Source organism: Sus scrofa, chromosome 18 (assembly GCF_054392235.1).
Source record: "Sus scrofa isolate SSC_HxYL_T2T_F1_AM1 chromosome 18, Sscrofa_HxYL_maternal_Yorkshire_Landrace_v2.0, whole genome shotgun sequence".
NCBI lineage: Eukaryota > Metazoa > Chordata > Mammalia > Artiodactyla > Suidae > Sus > Sus scrofa.
The window spans coordinates 42237994-42256262 of NC_139400.1; the positions used below are offsets into that span (position 1 = coordinate 42237994).

Consider the following 18269-nt stretch of genomic DNA (forward strand, 5'->3'; position numbering starts at 1 on the left):
AATGTAGCATAAAAATGAGTAAAGGAAGAAAGGAAAATCAGGGTAGGATGGGCACATCAATTGAAGATAAAAAATAAAAAGAAATAAATACACATGTACATGTACACACACACAAATCCACACATTCAAACCTAAAGGTGGGCCTCAAATTTAGCTATCAGCTTTCTTAGAAAAGGAAAATGGATGGACAGGAGTTTTTGTAACAAAGAATTTGGTTGATTTTGTTCCCTGTTCTAAAGCCTTGGAATTTCTTGAGTGGCTGGAGTGTCTTTGTTACTCCTGGTGGGACTCCACCTGACAGTTCATGCTAATAAGAACTCGGGATGAGAGCTGCCCTACCAGAAATACCAGCAATGTGATTAGTGGGTTAGGGCTTTGAGCCACAGGACAGCAGCATGACTTTAGGAAGGTGAGGGGAACTGGAATTTGAGCTTAGCCATGGTCAATGGGTCAATCAATGAAACTCAATGAAGCTTCAGTAAAACCTCTGGACACCAAAGCTCAGGTAATTGTTCCTGGTTGGCAATACTATGTATATTGTCACACAGGGATGTTCCAGGGGGCAAATCATCCCTGCTGATGACAGAGGCTTTGTGTTTGGGGCTCTCCCAAACCTCACCCTACATGTATCTCTCTGCATAGTTCTGATTTGTACCTACTTCTATAATAAAACTGTAATTATAAATGTAGTGCTTTCCTGAGGTATGTGAGTTTTTAAAGCGAATTGATGTACTCAAGGGGGTAGTGGGACCCCCCCCCCCTGAATTTGTAGTCAGCTGGTCAGACGTGAAGGCAGCAGCCTGGGGATCCCCCAACTTGTGGCTGATCTTTGAGGTAAGGATAGTCTTGTAAAGTCTGGCCTAACTCTGTGAAGCTAGAAGTCATTGATAACACTATGTGATCTAATGGGTGATATATTTAGAATTAAGTAGAGCAAATAAGATGGACTGTTTCTCCTACTGATTTTCAAAAGCTGACTCTCATGCCAAAGCATAACCCAAAACTTAGTGAAAGCAAGGCAGAAGGATGGGTTAAGAGCTGTCACGATACAATATAGTTACCTGCTTCCTCTAGATTGCAGGTTCAGAGTTTAAGGCTACCTAGAAAAACTATGAATTTCCTCAAACAATTTTTCCTGAACATTGCTTTTATAAATATGGTTGATAATATTCTTGACGTTGTCCTTCCATTCAAATAGCTGGAATGCTGCTTTTCTAAGCTGTTACTTGGATGCAAAGCCATAGACCTTAGAAGTAACCAAGAAACATTTGAGTTGACATCTCCCTGTTAAAAACTGTATAGTTCTAAACATGGACTGGAGTTGGCAGGGAAAGTCATTTAATTCTTTGTCAAAAATGACTCAAGGGATAGACACACATTAGACAAAAGAGTCCCCTAAAAATTCACCCTCTCAATGCCATCTACTAGCCTCTGAAGTTCTACTTCACTTATCATGGTCACAACTGTTAACATGGATTACAGTTTAAGGAAGGTGTCACCAGCTGCTTGGCCCTGATTGAGTAGGAATGTACCCAAAGAACATCTGACAATGAGTGACGATTTGCTGGTATATTCTCCAAGGAAAAACTTCTGGCAACATGTATACCAAGGTAACTAAATGTAGTAATTTACTGATACAGTATTCACTGATAACTCAGCCAAAAGGCTAAGGTTAAATACTAAAGAATAATGGGTTTGAGAATTTATTTATGACAACTAGTTAGGTCAATTGTTTCTTTTCTTAGACAAATACATTTGTGTGCGTATGTCTTTTTGAGTTCTATGAAAAGAAGAAAAGCATCTACTTTAACCAAAAGAGGCACTTTAATCACCAAAATATTAATTAAAATAAAGCAGAGGTAGAAAGGATTTCTGTCTGTTTAGGATGAGGAAAACCACAAGAGAATATCCTTACAATGAGAAAAAGCTGGATTAAAAACAAAAACCCCCAAACATTAACTTATTTTGACTCCAAAAAGCTGAAGTCATAAAGCAACCAAACTGAATTCCAGAAGGTGACAAGCTCTCCGAAGAGAGGCAGGGACACATGAACTACTTTACCTTTGGCAGAACGTGAGAGGAAAGGGGCAAGTAAGAAGAAAACAGCTGAAATTTTAAACAAGTTTTCAAGGCTAAATCTGGGAGGCCTGGACACAAAGGGATCTAGCTCTTTTCTACAGGTTTCCTCCAAGTTCTCAGGAGAAAGAAATATGAACAAGAGCCCTTCGATGGTGAACAGGCGTAAAATAAAATCCTGCTTGCTTCCTAGGACCATTCTTTAACACACAACAAAAGCGTGATATGGCTGGCTGGGGGAAGGACCCAGACTCCACAATGATACAAAGCAGAGGTCTGCTGGTGCTGGGGAAAGGAGCAAAAATGCTGAGGAAGTAAGTAGTATTATTCTTGAGTTCTTTCTGAGTGTTAGATAGTGTTCTGCGGCACAAGAGCTGGGTATAAAGACAGGCCTGGAAGATAACTAACTTAACGGTTTTAAAACAAGTTTGAAAATGCAGTTTTCTCAGAACACCCAAGAAAATTATAGGCATGTATTTTGGCGTTGAAGGATTTAAACATTAAAAAAAATTAATATTTAAGATGCTTAACATTTACAGAGATGAAGTTTGTCTTCTTAAAAGTTGGGGTAGGTCTGGCCCCAACCTGATGGAATAGCAGGGAAAGAAAGCAGACTGAGGAGACCTGCAGCACCACCCTTTGGTGATTCTGCTCCCCTGTTATGTCCAGGGACCAGTGAAAGTCCAGAGGTATTTGCTTTTTGCTTATATGCTGGGATTACAAAAGACCCTCCCAAGAAAAAAATGAGCATTCCACAATCTTAAAGGAGGAAAAACTTAGGAAGAATCAGTTCTGGAACAGTTTAGAATTTTACATTTTCAGCTATCAATAAAACTTCAGGGTAGAAAATGAAGCAGTAGTTAACACAATGGAGGTTTAAAAGAAAAATAATAAGAATTCTTAATAGGCAGATGCAGAAAAGGGTCTGTACTGTTGATACAAATGAGTCACGATGTACCAGCTTTCTTCTCAAGTCATCTGTTTACCACACCAGAACCCAGACTGCAAACCCAAATGGCAAAGCCCCTCATTCACATAGGGTGTGCTGATGGGCCTTTTCTCCCAGAGTGTGAACACTCACTGCTTTGAGGTACAGCACTGGAGATTCCGGACTGGCATTCCTTTGAGGAACTGACCTCGAGGCACAGAGAATGATTCATCAGCTATCACTGGTGATAAATAAGAAAGAGGCCAAGGAAGTTTGTTTCCTAACCATGTCCTGTCCTTCATTCCCCCACCACCTTGAGGAGTAAATGATGGGAAAATAATACATAAACGTTTGCAAGTTTTGAGTGTCTACACTGTAGCTAGTAGCTAAATCAATGCTCCACAGAAGGCAATTTTTCCTAAATCACTTCGGTCAACCACTGGAATTACTCTAAATGTCTTTACCTTCCAAAAGCATTTCCAAGACATTCATTTGCCTATAGCTCCATTCTAGAGGCTCATCTCAGGTACCACCTTCTCCAAAAACTCTTCCCCTTCAAAAAGCGATTAGATTTTAGAGAAGAGCATTCCAAGTGGCGCTGGAGAAAGCTTGGTGTGTGTGAGGAACAGGCATGGCTGGTGTGACTGGATACAGTGAGTAAAGGGAGTGGGTGAGGGAAAGAGGCACCAGACCTTTAGGGATCTTGGTGAGGAGGCTGAATTTTTATTCTAAATAAATTTGAAAGTATTGGCAAATTTTAATATTGGAGTTATATGAATTGAATAAGTAAACATGACATAAATTATTATAAATTAATTATAATTAATAATAATTATTATAAATTATTATTTGTTAACCCGTCGTGGCGCAGTGGTTAACAAATCCGACTAGGAACCATGAGGTTGCGGGTTCGGTCCCTGCCCTTGCTCAGTGGGTTAACGATCCGGCGTTGCCGTGAGCTGTGGTGTAGGTTGCAGATGCGGCTCGGATCCCGCGTTGCTGTGGCTCTGGCGTAGCCCAGTGGCTACAGCTCCAATTCGACCCCTAGCCTGGGAACCTCCATATGCCGCAGGAGCGGCCCAAGAAATAGCAAAAAGACGGAAAAAAAAAAAATATTAAAATGGGTCTTGAGATTGTTTCAAACTCACATTCAGGATAAAAAATAACGTCATCTCTTCTTGTTCTTTCTGCCATTTCTTATATCTTCTGACAGTAAGCATGGTATTTTCATCTAATCTCAGAGTTACAGTAAAAGCTTATTTCTATCACACCTTTATTTCTATCTGATGTAACGCTTACTATGAGCAAATTACAGTATAAAATGCTAAGTAACACGAATTTAAGGATTAGGGGACAGATTTGCTAATAAAGTAAAGTACAAACAAGAATAAATTTTGTGTACAGATACTGATGTCCTGTTTTAACCCAACCACTTTTGGGACAGAATCTGCTTGCACTTAAATATTTTAGAAACTCCCTGACCAGAGGTCACGTAAAAAGCTACTTTCCCCCCAAAAAATTCCCCTTTTTTTTTTTCTATTTCTTGGGCCGCTCCTGCGGCATATGGAGGTTACCAGGCTAGGGGTTGAATGAGAGCTGTAGCCACCGGCCTACGCCAGAGCCACAGCAACGTGGGATCCAAGCCACGTCTGCAACCTACACCACAGCCTCACGGCAAGGTGGGATCGGCAAGGCGGGACCGTTAACGCACTGAGCAAGGGCAGGGACCAAACCCGCAATCTCATGGTTCCTAGTCGGATTCGTTAACCACTGCGCCATGACGGGAACTTCAAGAATTCCCTTTTAAGTGTCAAAAATTGTTAGGTAGCCTCGAGAAAGACTAACCTGCTTGCCAGAATCTGATGACTTAATAAGCACATGAATTTATGTCAGAATGAAATTCATGCAATAATACTTAAACAAAAACACATCTCTGCATGTAGAGGCAGAAATAACTGCATTTAAACAAGAATTATCAATGACACAATACAGCTTCTTAAAAATAAATCAATAAAGTCCAGTGTTTTCAGCATTTTATGTGATGAGGGAAAGTTAACTTTATGACCCTATCAAGATATCTTAGATGAATAAGAAAACATATGTTTCCTTTGTCATAGAGTAGTTGGCTGTAAGTGCATGGGTTTAATTCTGGGCTTTCTATCCTGTTCCACTGATCTATATTTCTGTCTTTGTGCCAGTACCATGCAGTTTTGACGACTGTTGCTTTGTAGTATAGTCTGAAGTCCGGGAGCCTGATTCCTTCAGCTCCATTTTTCTGTTTCAGGATGTCTTTGGCTATTCTGGGTCTTTTGTACTTCCAGACAAACTTTAAAATATTTTGTTCAAGTTCTGTGAAAAATGTCCTTGGTATTTGATAGGGATTGCATTGAATCTGTAGATTGCCTTGGGTAGTATAGTCATTATGATAATATTAACTCTTCCAATCCATGAGCATGGTATATCTTTCCATCTATTTGTGTCATCTTTGATTTCTTTCATCAGTGGCCTGTAGTTTTCAGAGTACAGGTCTTTTGTCTCTTTCGGTAGGTTTACTCCTAGGTATTTTATTCTTTTGGATGTGATGGTAAATGGGATTGCTTCCCTAATTTCCTTTTCTGCTTTTTCATTGTTAGTATATAGAAACGCTATCGATTTCTGTGTATTGATTTTGTATCCTGCAACTTTGCCAAATTCGTGGATGAGCTCTAATAGTTTTCTGGTAGAGTCCTTAGGATTCTCTAGGTATAGTATCATGTCATCTGCAAATAGCGATAGCTTTACTATAGACTATACAATGGAGAAAGGAGAGCTTGTTCAATAAGTGGTGCTGGGAAAACTGGACAGCCACATGGAAAAGAATGAAATTAGAACACTCCCTAACACCATAAACAAAAAGAAACTCCAAACGATGAGGTACCACCTTACACCAGCCAGAATGGCCATCATCCAAAAGTCTACAAACAAGAAGTGCTGGAGAGGGTGTGGAGAAAAAGGAACCCTAGTACACTGTTGGTGGAATTGTAAATTGGTGCAACCACTGTGGAAAGCAGTATGGAGATTCCTCAGAAAACTAAACAGAGAACTACCATTTGATCCAGCAATCTCACTCCTGGGCATCTATCCAGAGAAAACCATGACTCGAAAAGACACATGTACTCCAATGTTCATTGCAGCACTATTTACAATAGCCAAGACATGGAAACAACTTAAATGTCCATCGACAGAGGAGTGGATCCAGAAGATGTGGTACATATACACAATGGAATATTACTCAGCCATTAAAAAGAACGAAATACCAGCATTATTTGCAACATGGATGGATCTAGAAACTATCATGTTAAGTGAAGTCAGCCATACAATGAGACACCAATATCAAATGCTTTCACTTACATGTGGAATTTGAAAAAAGGACAGACGGAACTTCTTTGCAGAACAGATGCTGACTCACAGACATTGAAAAACTTATGGTCTCCATAGGAGACAGTTTGGGGGGGTGGGGGGAATGTGCCTGGGCTGTGGGATGGAAATCCTGTGAAATCAGACTGTTATGATCATTATACAACTACAGATGTGATATATTCATTTGAGTAATTAAAAAAAAAAGAAAAAAAATTAAATAATAAAATGTGTAATCTGTCTTTAAAAATAAATAAATAGAATTCTAAAAAAAAAAAAAAAAGAAAAAGAAAACATATGTCAATGACTAAAGAAGACAGACAGTACAATAAAAAAAGTCAGGGAGAAATTTAACTGGATGATGAAGTACCCCTCCAAATCCATGAGATTTAATCTGACTAATATCTCACCTTTTTGAAAGATATCAGTATCTCCCACCTTTTTGAAATTGCAACAATAAAGGCAATAACCATCTGCTTGCTACATAGGATACAGTCAGTATTTTCCTCCTACTTTGAATCTCTGTGAGGTGGCTTTTGAAGAGTAAGGGAGAGAAACAGAACATCTTTAAAAAATTAACTAGTAGACAAAAAAAATTACATAGATCTAATCATTTACATGGAAAAGATCATCTCAATGAAAAAAAGAAGTTGAAATACAGAACAAAAAAATGCAAGAGTTAAACACATGAGAACTAGAAAAGCCTAATTTCTATTTGTATAGAATCTAACCTAAGCAGGAAGAGAACTTTTTATAAAAACTGGAAGGTGACTAAGGGAGATTGAAAAACGCTCACCTTTTACACTAAAGAAGAGAGAAGCTATGAGGATGGCATAGATCAGTATAGTATTACCTGCATGAAGAAGTATTTTATTGGCTTAACTCAAGGTCAAGTATAGCCCTATGGCTCTCTAAAGATAGAAGCAACTCTAAAAACACACTATTTTTTAGTTTTAAAAGAAAATATAAGCTTCTTAGGCCCAAAAGAATAAGAAATTCCTATCCACCACTGACTTAATAAGAAATTAGATGAAAAAATTATTAGCGATGGAAACAGAACACTATTATTTATTTACACGTGTTTTTGTTCTGTTCATCCATTTTTATTAATTCTAAAATTATCAATTTAGAAAATGTCACATGTTGCATCATTCTCTACCAGGAGGATCCTTTATCAAATTGGATCTTTGTTTTATTGATACAGGATCCTGTTAGAGAATGATGCTGGAAGTTGGAAAACAGGAGTTTGAGTTCTTTCCTCCCTGTTTATTACAGTATATAACTGTGGCCTTGAGCATATTTCCTAACATTCAACCCTGTTGTTTCATCTAAACAGAGACAATAATAGTGCCTTAGAGATCTCCTAGAGCCAGTGTATATAAAAATAGCCATGTAAATTTTAAGTTTCTGTTGAAGAAGTTCTAAGTGGTAAACTTCAGGATTCAGCTTAGTATTATTTCAGACTGGGTTTACAATGTTCCTAAATGAAAACATTAATTAATCTGAAGGTTAACATCACTCAGTGGTCACTCTAGCTAACTTGATCTCGATGGTACTGCTAATAATAACACTACATTCAATGCGTAATATCATCTTGTATTTGGGAAAGTTACTCTAGAAGCAGTTAGAGAATTTGTGCTACAAAGTTTGGGATTATGCAAGAAAGGTACAAATGTATATCGACTTTTCATTTTGAGTTTCTTTTTCTTTCTTTTTTTTTTTTTTTGCCTTTCTAGGGCTGCTCCCGCGGCATATGGAGGTTCCCAGGCTAGGGGTCGAATTGGAGCTGTAGCCACCAGCCTACGCCAGAGCCACAGCAATGCAGGATCCGAGCTACATCTGCAACCTAAACCACAGCTCACGGCAATGATGGATCCTTAACCCACTGAGCAAGGCCAGGGACCGAACCCACAACCTCATGGTTCCTAGTCGGATTCGTTAACCACTGCGCCATGATGGGAACTCCCATTTTGAGTTTCTTATTAAAAAAAATCTCTGAAATCTATAAAGAAAAGTGGCACAAAGAAGAAAAATCTTAGTGGGAGATATATAATTTCATTTTGTTATTTTGCTGTGGGGGGAGGTGGAATATATGAAGTAGTATTGAAAAACAAACACCCCCCCCCCCCGCCTATTTCTCTTCAGAGGATCAACTTGCAATATAGGTTAAATCATCATGAAATTGACCTCTCAAGCTGGCATTTATAATAGTGATTAAAAAAAACCCTTTGATGCAGATAACTGGATGTCTCCCCTCATTCCAACTTAATTAAAAGTTATATACTGCTCTGAGAGCTTATGAATGCCACTTCTACTGTAGGCAAATGTAAAAACTCATTTTTTTTTTTTTTTTTTTTTGTCTTTTTGCTATTTCTTGGGCTGCTCCCACGGCATATGGAGGTTCCCAGGCTAGGGGTCCAATCGGAGCTGTAGCCACCGGCCTACACCAGAGCCACAGCAACGCGGGATCCGAGCCGCGTCTGCAACCTACACCACAGCTCACAGCAACGCCAGATGGTTAACTCACTGAGCAAGGGCAGGGACGGAACTCGCAACCGCGTGGTTCTTAGTCGGATTCATTAACCACTGAGCCACGATGGGAACTCCCTGAAAAGTTTATTTTTAAATTTAAAAGAAAAGAGGGCAAAGAACTACTGGAGGAGGTTAAGGCAGAATGATGAAATCAGGGGAAAATTTTTAAAGAAGCAAGCTAAAGGGAGGAAGGTGCACAGACTATATTCAAACCCTCAAAAATTTTCCCTAATTCTCTAGTTTCCTTCAGAGTGCAGGTGAAGGCATTCAAAGTGCCAAGCAGGACTCTTTAAAATACAACTGGTAACACAGACAAATCTCATAAATGTCACAACAAACCAGTGAGGTCTACAAAAAAATGGAAAAAGTGGATCAATTAGACTCTATATGCTTCCAGCCACTTACACACAAACTAATTTTTTTTTTTTTAAAAGGGGTTTGGAAAAAATACCAACATAAACTTAGCAGTATAGTGAGCACTACTGAAGGATATTTGAATATAAGACATATTCCCTGCCCTCAAAGAAATTACAAAGTCATTTTGAACTAAGGCAGATCATAAAAAGGTATTTATATTAAATCCTTTATTTACAGAGTTCCAAATAAGAGAGTAAATACAAATTATATCTATGCAAGTCATCACTAAAGCAAGTCAGGAGAGCAAATGCCACTCTAATTTGAAGGCCTTCCCTCACAGACTTGAGCTTGAGTTGAGATCCTACTTACACTGAACTGAGTCATTCAAACATAGAATCGATTATATACTCATTACAATAAGCCAATTTAAGTGGTTTAAACTACATTTAAGCATCTTTCAGGAATGGTATACCAATTCGCAGTCTTTAAAGTGGCTGAAAAAGTGCTTGTCTTTTTAACACTCTTGCCACCACTTAGTATTACAGTTCTCAAATCTTGTTAACTTGATAGAACAAAAAAGGTGTATGATTACTTTCCTTGAAAGCTATCTCATTTGATCATTTGAGCTTCCTTCTGGAAATGCCTGATACTGATTTGTAGAGCTCATTATACATAAAAGAGAGACATCTTGTCTTCATTGCCAGCTCCCAAAGGAAGATCACCCAGGCCAATCTCATGCTTCCACACTACAGAGCATAAAATTGTGATGAAATGGCTGGTTGCGAATTCAGCCCATCTTCTTGCTATGTGGCAAATCTTTTCTTTCTATTGATCTTCTAGCCATCATTCCCAGTGGTAGCCTATTATAAACCTCCTTTGCTTTCCCTATAGTCCAATCCTAGCCCAAAACCCCTGTCTACATAGACATGTCAGACTATGAGCAAGTCTCAGAGCCTAGAAAAAAAAAAGAATACAAGGCAGAGTTCCCTGGTGGCCTAGCCATTAAGGACTCAGTGCTGTTACTGCTGTGGGTTGGGTCGATCCCTGGCCCAGGAACTTCTGCATGCTGTGGTAACTGGCAAAAAAAAAAAAAAAAAAAAAGTACAAGGCACTTGGTAAGCAGAATAAATAACTACTAGTCTCGCATGGGTAGCAAGGCCTGAAAAGCCATGAAAAATTTGGCTTAATTCCCCAGCTTTGCTTCTCATTCACTAAGTGCTCCTGGGCAAAATAATCTCTCTATACCAGTTTCCTCATCAGCAGAACAGCACTTCATAGCTACTTCACAGGGTTACTATGAAGCAAGGATCTACTGAAGGCATGGCATAAAGCTGGCACTCAGTAATTGTTAACTTCTTTCCATAGCTCCAACTTGGTCTGCAGTCTGTCAGAAGTTATCTAGCTTTCAACAGATTTTTCTACAGTTATATTTATCATCTTTTCTTCATTTTACTCTCATGGGCAATAAGGAGACAGACATCAATGGGTCTTTATCACTAGAAAGTCCTGGGAGTTCCTGTCGTGGCGCAGTGGTTAACGAATCCGACTAGGAACCATGAGGTTGTGGGTTCGGTCCCTGCCCTTGCTCAGTGGGTTAACGATCTGGCGTTGCCATGAGCTGTGGTGTAGGTTGCAGACGCGGCTCGGATCCCGCGTTGCTGTGGCTCTGGCGTAGGCCGGTGGCTACAGCTCCGATTCAACCCCTAGCTTGGGAACCTCCATATGCCGCGGGAGCGGCCCAAGAAATAGCAACAACAACAACAAAAAAGACAAAAGACAAAAAAAAAAAAAAAAAAAAAAAAAAAATCTTTCTACCTCAGCCAGAACAGATTTAATCAACTTTTCTGAATATAGCTTGAACATAAAGAGCCGTATCTATTTTCCTCCATTTTCCAAATACCCAAATACATCTCATTGTTAAGATACAATATTACTGTTATTTGTATTATTGGCAACATTTATTGAGTGCTTCCTATGTGGCAGATACTGTCCTAAGTATCTTACATGCATTATCCCAGTCTTCACAAGCCCTATGAGGTGCTCTACCATTACCTCCCTTCCCAAGACAAGAGCATGTACTTGCCTTTTTTTCTCTAGACTGTACACTCTTTTATGACATGAACTAGGCCTTGTGCTTTTTTTGTATGATCATCTAGTTACATAGGAATTCAAAGAATATGCATGGATGTACGAACTGACTGCAATTTCATATTTTCTTTCTTTTAAGCTGCCATAATGCTCACTTTAATCAAATCTACCACTGTGTCAGGGTATAAAGTTGGAAAAAGATGGGATGTTGTGATTTGTCAAAAGAAATAAATATTTGGCTTTAATCCCCACTCCTGACATTTAGCTTCTAAAATCCTTGGAATTTTCTAAATGTTTAGAGGTATGAAAGTGCTTCTTGTTATGTTAATGAGCTGACTTTGGAGAGCACACAGGTAACCTAGGGATGAGGGCCAAACATGTGTTTTTGAGGGTTGGAACTTTCACTCCCTCAATGGTTGATGATTTTATCAGCCATCCCTAGGTAATGAGATTTTCATAAAACCCAAAATGACAAGGTTCAGAGAACTTCTAGGTTGATGAACCAGAACACATCTACATGCTGCCTTGGTGGGCCTCAAATTCCATGGGAACAGAGCTTCTTTGTTTAGGATGTCATTCTATGTGTCTTTTCATATGGCTGTTCATTTGCATTCATTAATGTCCTTTGTAATAAACCAGTAATCTAGTGAGTAAACTAGCTTCTTGAGTTCTGAGAGCCACTCTAGCAAATTAATTAAGCCCAAGGAAGAGGGGTTGTGAGAATTTCCGATATTACAGCCAGTCAGTCAGAAATCTCAGTATCAATCTGGATTTGTAACTGGCATCTGGAGTGGAGGGCAGTCTTGTGGGACAGAGCCCTTAACCTGTGGGATCTGATTCTGTCTTTGGGTAGATGGTGTCAGGACTGAGTTCAACTGGAGAACATCCGGCTGGTGTTAGAGTTGTTCGGTGTGAGGGAAAAACCCACATGTTGCAGTTGGTGTCAGAATCTTAAAAGGTTATCTAAATCTTATAGATGTAGCTATTTCTAGGGACTTGAGTCTACCTGCAGACATACAGTAAAGACTCTTGTGTACTAAGGAACAGTAACACCGAAGTAGTAATGGTTTGAGTTCTTATAAAGAAATAGATATGGGTACTAGGATTGTTACAGTTTGATCATTCATGATTAAAACCGCTGTGAACAAGAGTGAAAACACTCATAGAAATAAAAAATTATGAGTAACCAGACAAAATCAAAACAAAATCCCTAAAATCTGACAGTAAATTTAACCTTATGCTGCAGATTTCGTAGATACTACAATAGGGAAAGAAGAGAAACTCATGAAGTCCTACTTCTTCATTGGGTTTGTTGCTACAGGAAAAGCATAATTTTTCTTATACATAAATCAATACCCAACAATATTATCTCTCCTTAGGGGAGAAATAATCATTTGAGATGTTGATAAAATATAATGTGCTTCAGGGGACTTTCCCAAATCTCATGTCTTTGGTAGATAGAATTTATTTTCCTCCTAAATCTCTTGAGGATTCAGCAGAAACACTGAAATCAAGGCTTTTTCTTACAACAAATCTAGCCAGGTTGAAAGATACGGGGAATTTTTGTAAATAACCACTAAAGGAAGCAAGTTATAAACAAGTAATAGTTGAGATTAAGTGACAAAAAATGGAAAATTGGACAATTTTAAACAAACTAATAACTTCAAAAGAAATAACCAATTTTTTGTTCAACTTAAGAAAACAAAAAATTTCATACTTGCAAATGCTGTTGTCTTTTTTAAAGACTAAACATGCTGAGATTTTCAAATTAGTTTACTTATAGTTAAGGGTAAAAATGAAAAAGGCTATTATGATCAAACTATATGCTTAATTCATAAAGGGGAATAAAAGAAGTGCTAGTGCATAGCACATTCCAGAGGGACCAAACCAAGTTAATCAATTCAACTCAATTTTAGCTGAGGGCATTTTTCCACAACTGCTAAACCCTAGCATGTGTCAGGCAGCTAAAATTACACTAAAATGTGTAAGCTGTGTTGTTATTTTAGAGATAATCCAGGAAGCAAAACAAAGCCAAAAATTTTCTCTGCATTTTTAACATGAAATGCTTTAATCTTCTATCCATGTGTATATTTAAAGTTTTAAGATCTTTATGTAGTATCTGCTTTTTTATATATGTTAGAAAGTTTCCAGAATAAAAACAAACAAAAAAAGAGCAGTAACAAAAATGATCTTGTATATTTTTCCAACACACTGTTTATCCTTTAAAATAGTTCTTACCAGTCTCTGTTTCTGAAGCTCTTCTCTAAGTACTCTATCTTCTGGTAAAACATCACATAACAAAAAATAATTGTCTTGTTCTTCTGTTGACAGATTAGGAAAATAAATGAGAAAGGGTATTTATCACTTTTTCCAAAATAGTTTTATTTCTTAAAAAATACATCTGTCTATGTCTATGACGATCTCTCTTCTGGTATATAGTTCTGTTTTAGTTTTACTGAAGTGAGGCAACATAAACACAACAGTTTAATTTTAGATTTAATTTTAGAGAATTATAATTTAATAAAGATTATTCCTTTGAATTTTTGAATTGTAGGACAAAAATGGTAGTCAAGATATACACTTACCAATTGGAGCTGTGGAATTGATTCTTATCACACTACAAAAATCTGTAATGGGCTGTTCAGTGAACCTTTTCCTCCAATATAAAATGTACCTTAGAACAATCAAAACAAAAGAATGTGAAGACTCAACACACTACTTTAGAACAATAGGATTTTATAAGAACATTTAATTATCCTAAAACAACAAATCAAATGTTGACTGAAAACTGCTAGAAAATTTGTAAATAGAAAGGCAGCAGAGCACTGTAGAAATATGAAATAAGTATTTAATGAAATGAAATTACTCTGTAAAGGCATGAAAATGATTAAATTTTACCATCCCCAAATTCAATAAACCGACATATAGGAAAGTTAAAATGAATTATTTTTATGTGAAAATGAAGTTTTTCTGAAATCACATCTAAGTTTATGTGAATTTAAAATGCAGCAATGATTAAATAGGCTTTATCACATATTTTCCAATAAAGTGAAAGCAGAGTGGTTAAAGAACAGATCATAATAACAATGGAATGAAAAGTCAGTCTAAATTCATTATCTATATAACAAGATAGAACAATTCCATATGTGCACACTGTGTCTGAAATTAGGCAAATTTACCTTTTAGAAAAATAGTCAGGCTTACAATTCCTGTATCTAATGAGCTGAGTTAGAAGAATATACTGGCTAATATAAAAGGATAGCCTAACACCCAGACCTGCATTATCTGATGAAAGAGGGAGTAAGGTGACAGGATTCAACAAGCTGTTCATCTTTCCACTTATCTAACGAGATTTATATTGACAAATGCAACTTCATTTATCAAATGGTACCAGGAAGAGAAGGTGATCTCCTTCATGAGGATAAAGGAAACAGAAAGGCTGACACCATAGCTGACAATTTATCAGGTTACATGGCTGATGTATAAAAAAGAAACTTAAAACAAAGAACCAAAACCTGTGAAAGAGATGGAACTTAGTGAAATGGATGAAGTACACCAAAAAAGGCAGGAACTTGGACATTTTAAATGGTTTGATATAGCACCTAGCAATGTTTACACATGGTCCACATTAAACGGTTTAAAGAGTACCTGAAGAGTCCTATAAGGTTCTCTAAGTAGCCACCAACTCCTAGTATTTTGTCTTCTTTTATTATTCTTACTTCCCTTTTCCTTAACATTTATTTCCCAATCCCATGGTGCTCTATAGAAAGGGCATTCATCAATTAGCAAAAAAAAATGTGAGAGAGGCAGAGAAACATGACAAGAGCTAACATAAAATACCAATGGGTGACAACACTGAGTAATAAAGTTCATAAGTAAAAGGAGTAAAAGAATAATGCATGAAAATAGAACCACTTGCTTTACTTCTTCTTCCTCATGTATAACCACACTGTCAACCTGGATGATTAAGAAGGGGCAACTCTTTCCTTATAAAACAGTGATAGGCCTTATTTTAAGAGATCTGAAAATGATGTATTTAGGCTCCAGCTTAACCTCAAACCATAAATACCATAAATGATGCACCACAACCCTATGGCTAGCTCACTGGCTTTCATATTAGAAGTATCAGAGTAAAAGGCATGTCAGATCCATCAAAGTACGGAAAGAGGAAAAGTACCCACAAAAGGCTTAAACATTATTTCCTTTGCCATCCTGGGCCAGCTTCTGCACCTTTCACTCCTCAGTATCTTACACAGCTACTCTTACTCCTTCTTTACTTCACCATTAGTTGCTTTTTTCCCCTACAGGGGAAAGAGGGTAAAAAAGAGAAAGACAAGACTTAAAGAGAATAAAAATAACATTCCTCGCCACTTTTCTTATTCTTCCCTCGGCATATTTTCTATTGCAAAGTGGTGACAGGGACGAAGGACCACAGGGGAACCACCAGTGGAAATGTAGGAACAGAAGATGGATTGTTCTTCTAAACTGACATATAGGTATCTATTTTCATGAGTAATCAAGTTTAAACAGCAGAACCAGGTGCTGAGATAACTGACAAAAAAACCAGGAGAGTCAGGTTCCTTCTGGAGGTCTGGCACGGTTACCACTAGAACACACCAAGGAGAGATTCATCCATCATTCCTGACTACTTCACTGGAGGCCATGGGGGTGATACCCTCTGGACAAAATGGAGAATGGTTGTCAGCCCTTTATTTTTTTTTTTTTTAGCCCTTTATAATATTATTTCCATTCAGAGCCTATAGTTTGTTAAAAGACAGTGATAACTCCTTGAACACACAGGCTGTTTACCTTTAGAAAATGATCACAGACTTAGAAAAGTATCTGTGTGAAACTACATGAAGCAGATAACCAGGTAAGAGCAGATACTAGTGATTAGACTGTCCTTTGAGTTGTCATTGACTTCTTCTGTAATAAAGAATCAACACCATAAGAGTCTCTTATCTGCATAGATCCTTGTGCTAGAAGTAGTTTTGCTTATAGTTTGCTTAAGACTATGGTCAAATCTTCAAAGCTGATGTTCTAGTAACTGACTCCGGCAGTCCTGCAGGCAGTAGTGAATAGAAGAGCAGGGACTCTGCATTCAGAGATGTGAACCTGAACTGTAAGTTTTTTTTTTTTTTTCTTTTGTCTTTTTAGCTATTTCTTGGGCCGCTCCTGCAGCATATGGAGGTTCCCAGGCTAGGGGTTGAATCGGAGCTGGAGCCACCGGCCTACACCAGAGCTACAGCAACTCGGGATCCGAGCCGCGTCTGCAACCTACACCACAGCTCACGGCAACGCCGGATCGTTAACCCACTGAGCAAGGGCAGGGACCAAACCTGCAACCTCATGGTTCCTGTGCCACGACAGGAACTCCTGAAAAAAATTTTTTTAACCTTTCTGAAACTCAGTTTGAGCACTTGCAACATGAATTGTTGATAATTAAATAGGATAATACATATAAAGCAGTGTTTACCATCCTGGGTGTTTAATAAACGGCAATTATTATTATAAGAAAAGTAACATATTTAGATAAGATTTAAGTAGTAAAAATTGGTTTATTCTAGAGAAATATTGTTGTCTAAAACAACAATGATAACGTTTCCTCAAACATTTAATGAACAAGGTAAAACAGTTATATTAGGGTGTCAGAGGGTACACACAGGTGGTTAAGGTGGGGCAAGAGCAAAGTGATGGTGATGATGATGACAGGGATGGCAATTATTAGCAGCTACCATTATTGAGACCCTACCCGCCCAAGGTCACACAATTAGAATAAAATTAGGATGAGAATTGGGATCTCTCTAGCTCCAAATCCAAACTCAACTCTTCTACAAAACAGTGCCTCTCACATCACACGAGGACCAATCTAGGCAAGAATTGCAGAAAAAGGCAGGAACAAGAGACAGCCCCTAGAATTACAGTTGTGATGAATACCTGAAGAATTTTTTTTCCTTAGAGACCAAGGAGAATGGTTTTTGATAGGCAAAACCAAAGTACAGAATTGAAGTAGGAAGAGAAAGGGAAGGTTTTCCTTTTTGAAAAGCACACTACCTGAAAGCAGCTCTTGTTCAGAACTGCTCCTAACTTCCTCCTCAGGTATTAAAAGTTGACACAAGCTGTCTGGGGCTGTCGAACTGGAACTGCTTGACTAGGCAAGAAGTACAAAAAGGTAACCCCTACAGAGGCGCTGATTCCTTGATGTGCTGATTCCAAAAGTCAATGGCTCTTAGTCTCCAGGCCTTCATTCTGGGTCCTATTCTCCTTGATCTTTGAAGAGAAGGTTCACATCACCTATTTGTTTTATTATAGTTTACCTCACATAGTAGGCACACAATTACAGCATCAGTTGACTTAAAATCATGGTTTTGTCTGACAGAACTTAACTTTCCTCAAACAGTTAAGGTTTCCCATGGGATGGAGGGAGAGAAGACACTGCTATATGCTTATAGCCTGGCAGATTTTACACTGGTTAAAAGTTAGTTTATTGCTCCATGAATAAGTGGTCATGAATTCTGGAAAGGATGTTTTTCAAATACCATCTCTAGGAACATCTCTGAGATATTGTTAGGCAGTTTCTGAGGGAAGGAGGATAAAGCAGGTAACAGGTCAGTCCAATAGGCACAAAGCTATCATTTCAGTGGTTTCCTCCTGACCAAAGGTTAGATGACAGCAACATCAAAGAAAAACTCATGTTACAAAAGCAAAATATGACCATAAATTATCACATAATTCAAATATATAAAATTGTGTATCATATCTTATTGTGGTATACTATATAAATAGATGTGAATTACAACATTTGACGTAAGTCTAAATTTAAGATGCACTCCAGTTAAATACATAATAATACTTCTTCAGTTTATAATTAGAATTAGAAGGTGTCAGTATA

At 37.9% G+C, this 18269-nt stretch overlaps 1 protein-coding gene across 8 annotated transcripts in view; it reads right to left on the reverse strand.

Moving 5' to 3' along the window:
- The window catches only part of ZNF277 (zinc finger protein 277), a 112713-nt gene that overhangs the window by 31114 nt on the left and 63330 nt on the right, over positions 1–18269 (reverse strand). For all 8 annotated transcript variants that reach the window (XR_014834206.1, XR_014834204.1, XR_014834205.1 and 5 more), the window contains exons 3-4: positions 13963–14051; positions 13616–13698 (exon numbers count right to left, since the gene is read on the reverse strand). Coding sequence is in view for 3 of the 8 variants with exons in the window: in XM_021079287.2 (XP_020934946.1) it covers positions 13616–13698; positions 13963–14051 (172 nt within the window). In the remaining 5 variants the exon portion in view is untranslated. The remainder of the gene's footprint in view (positions 1–13615; positions 13699–13962; positions 14052–18269) is intronic.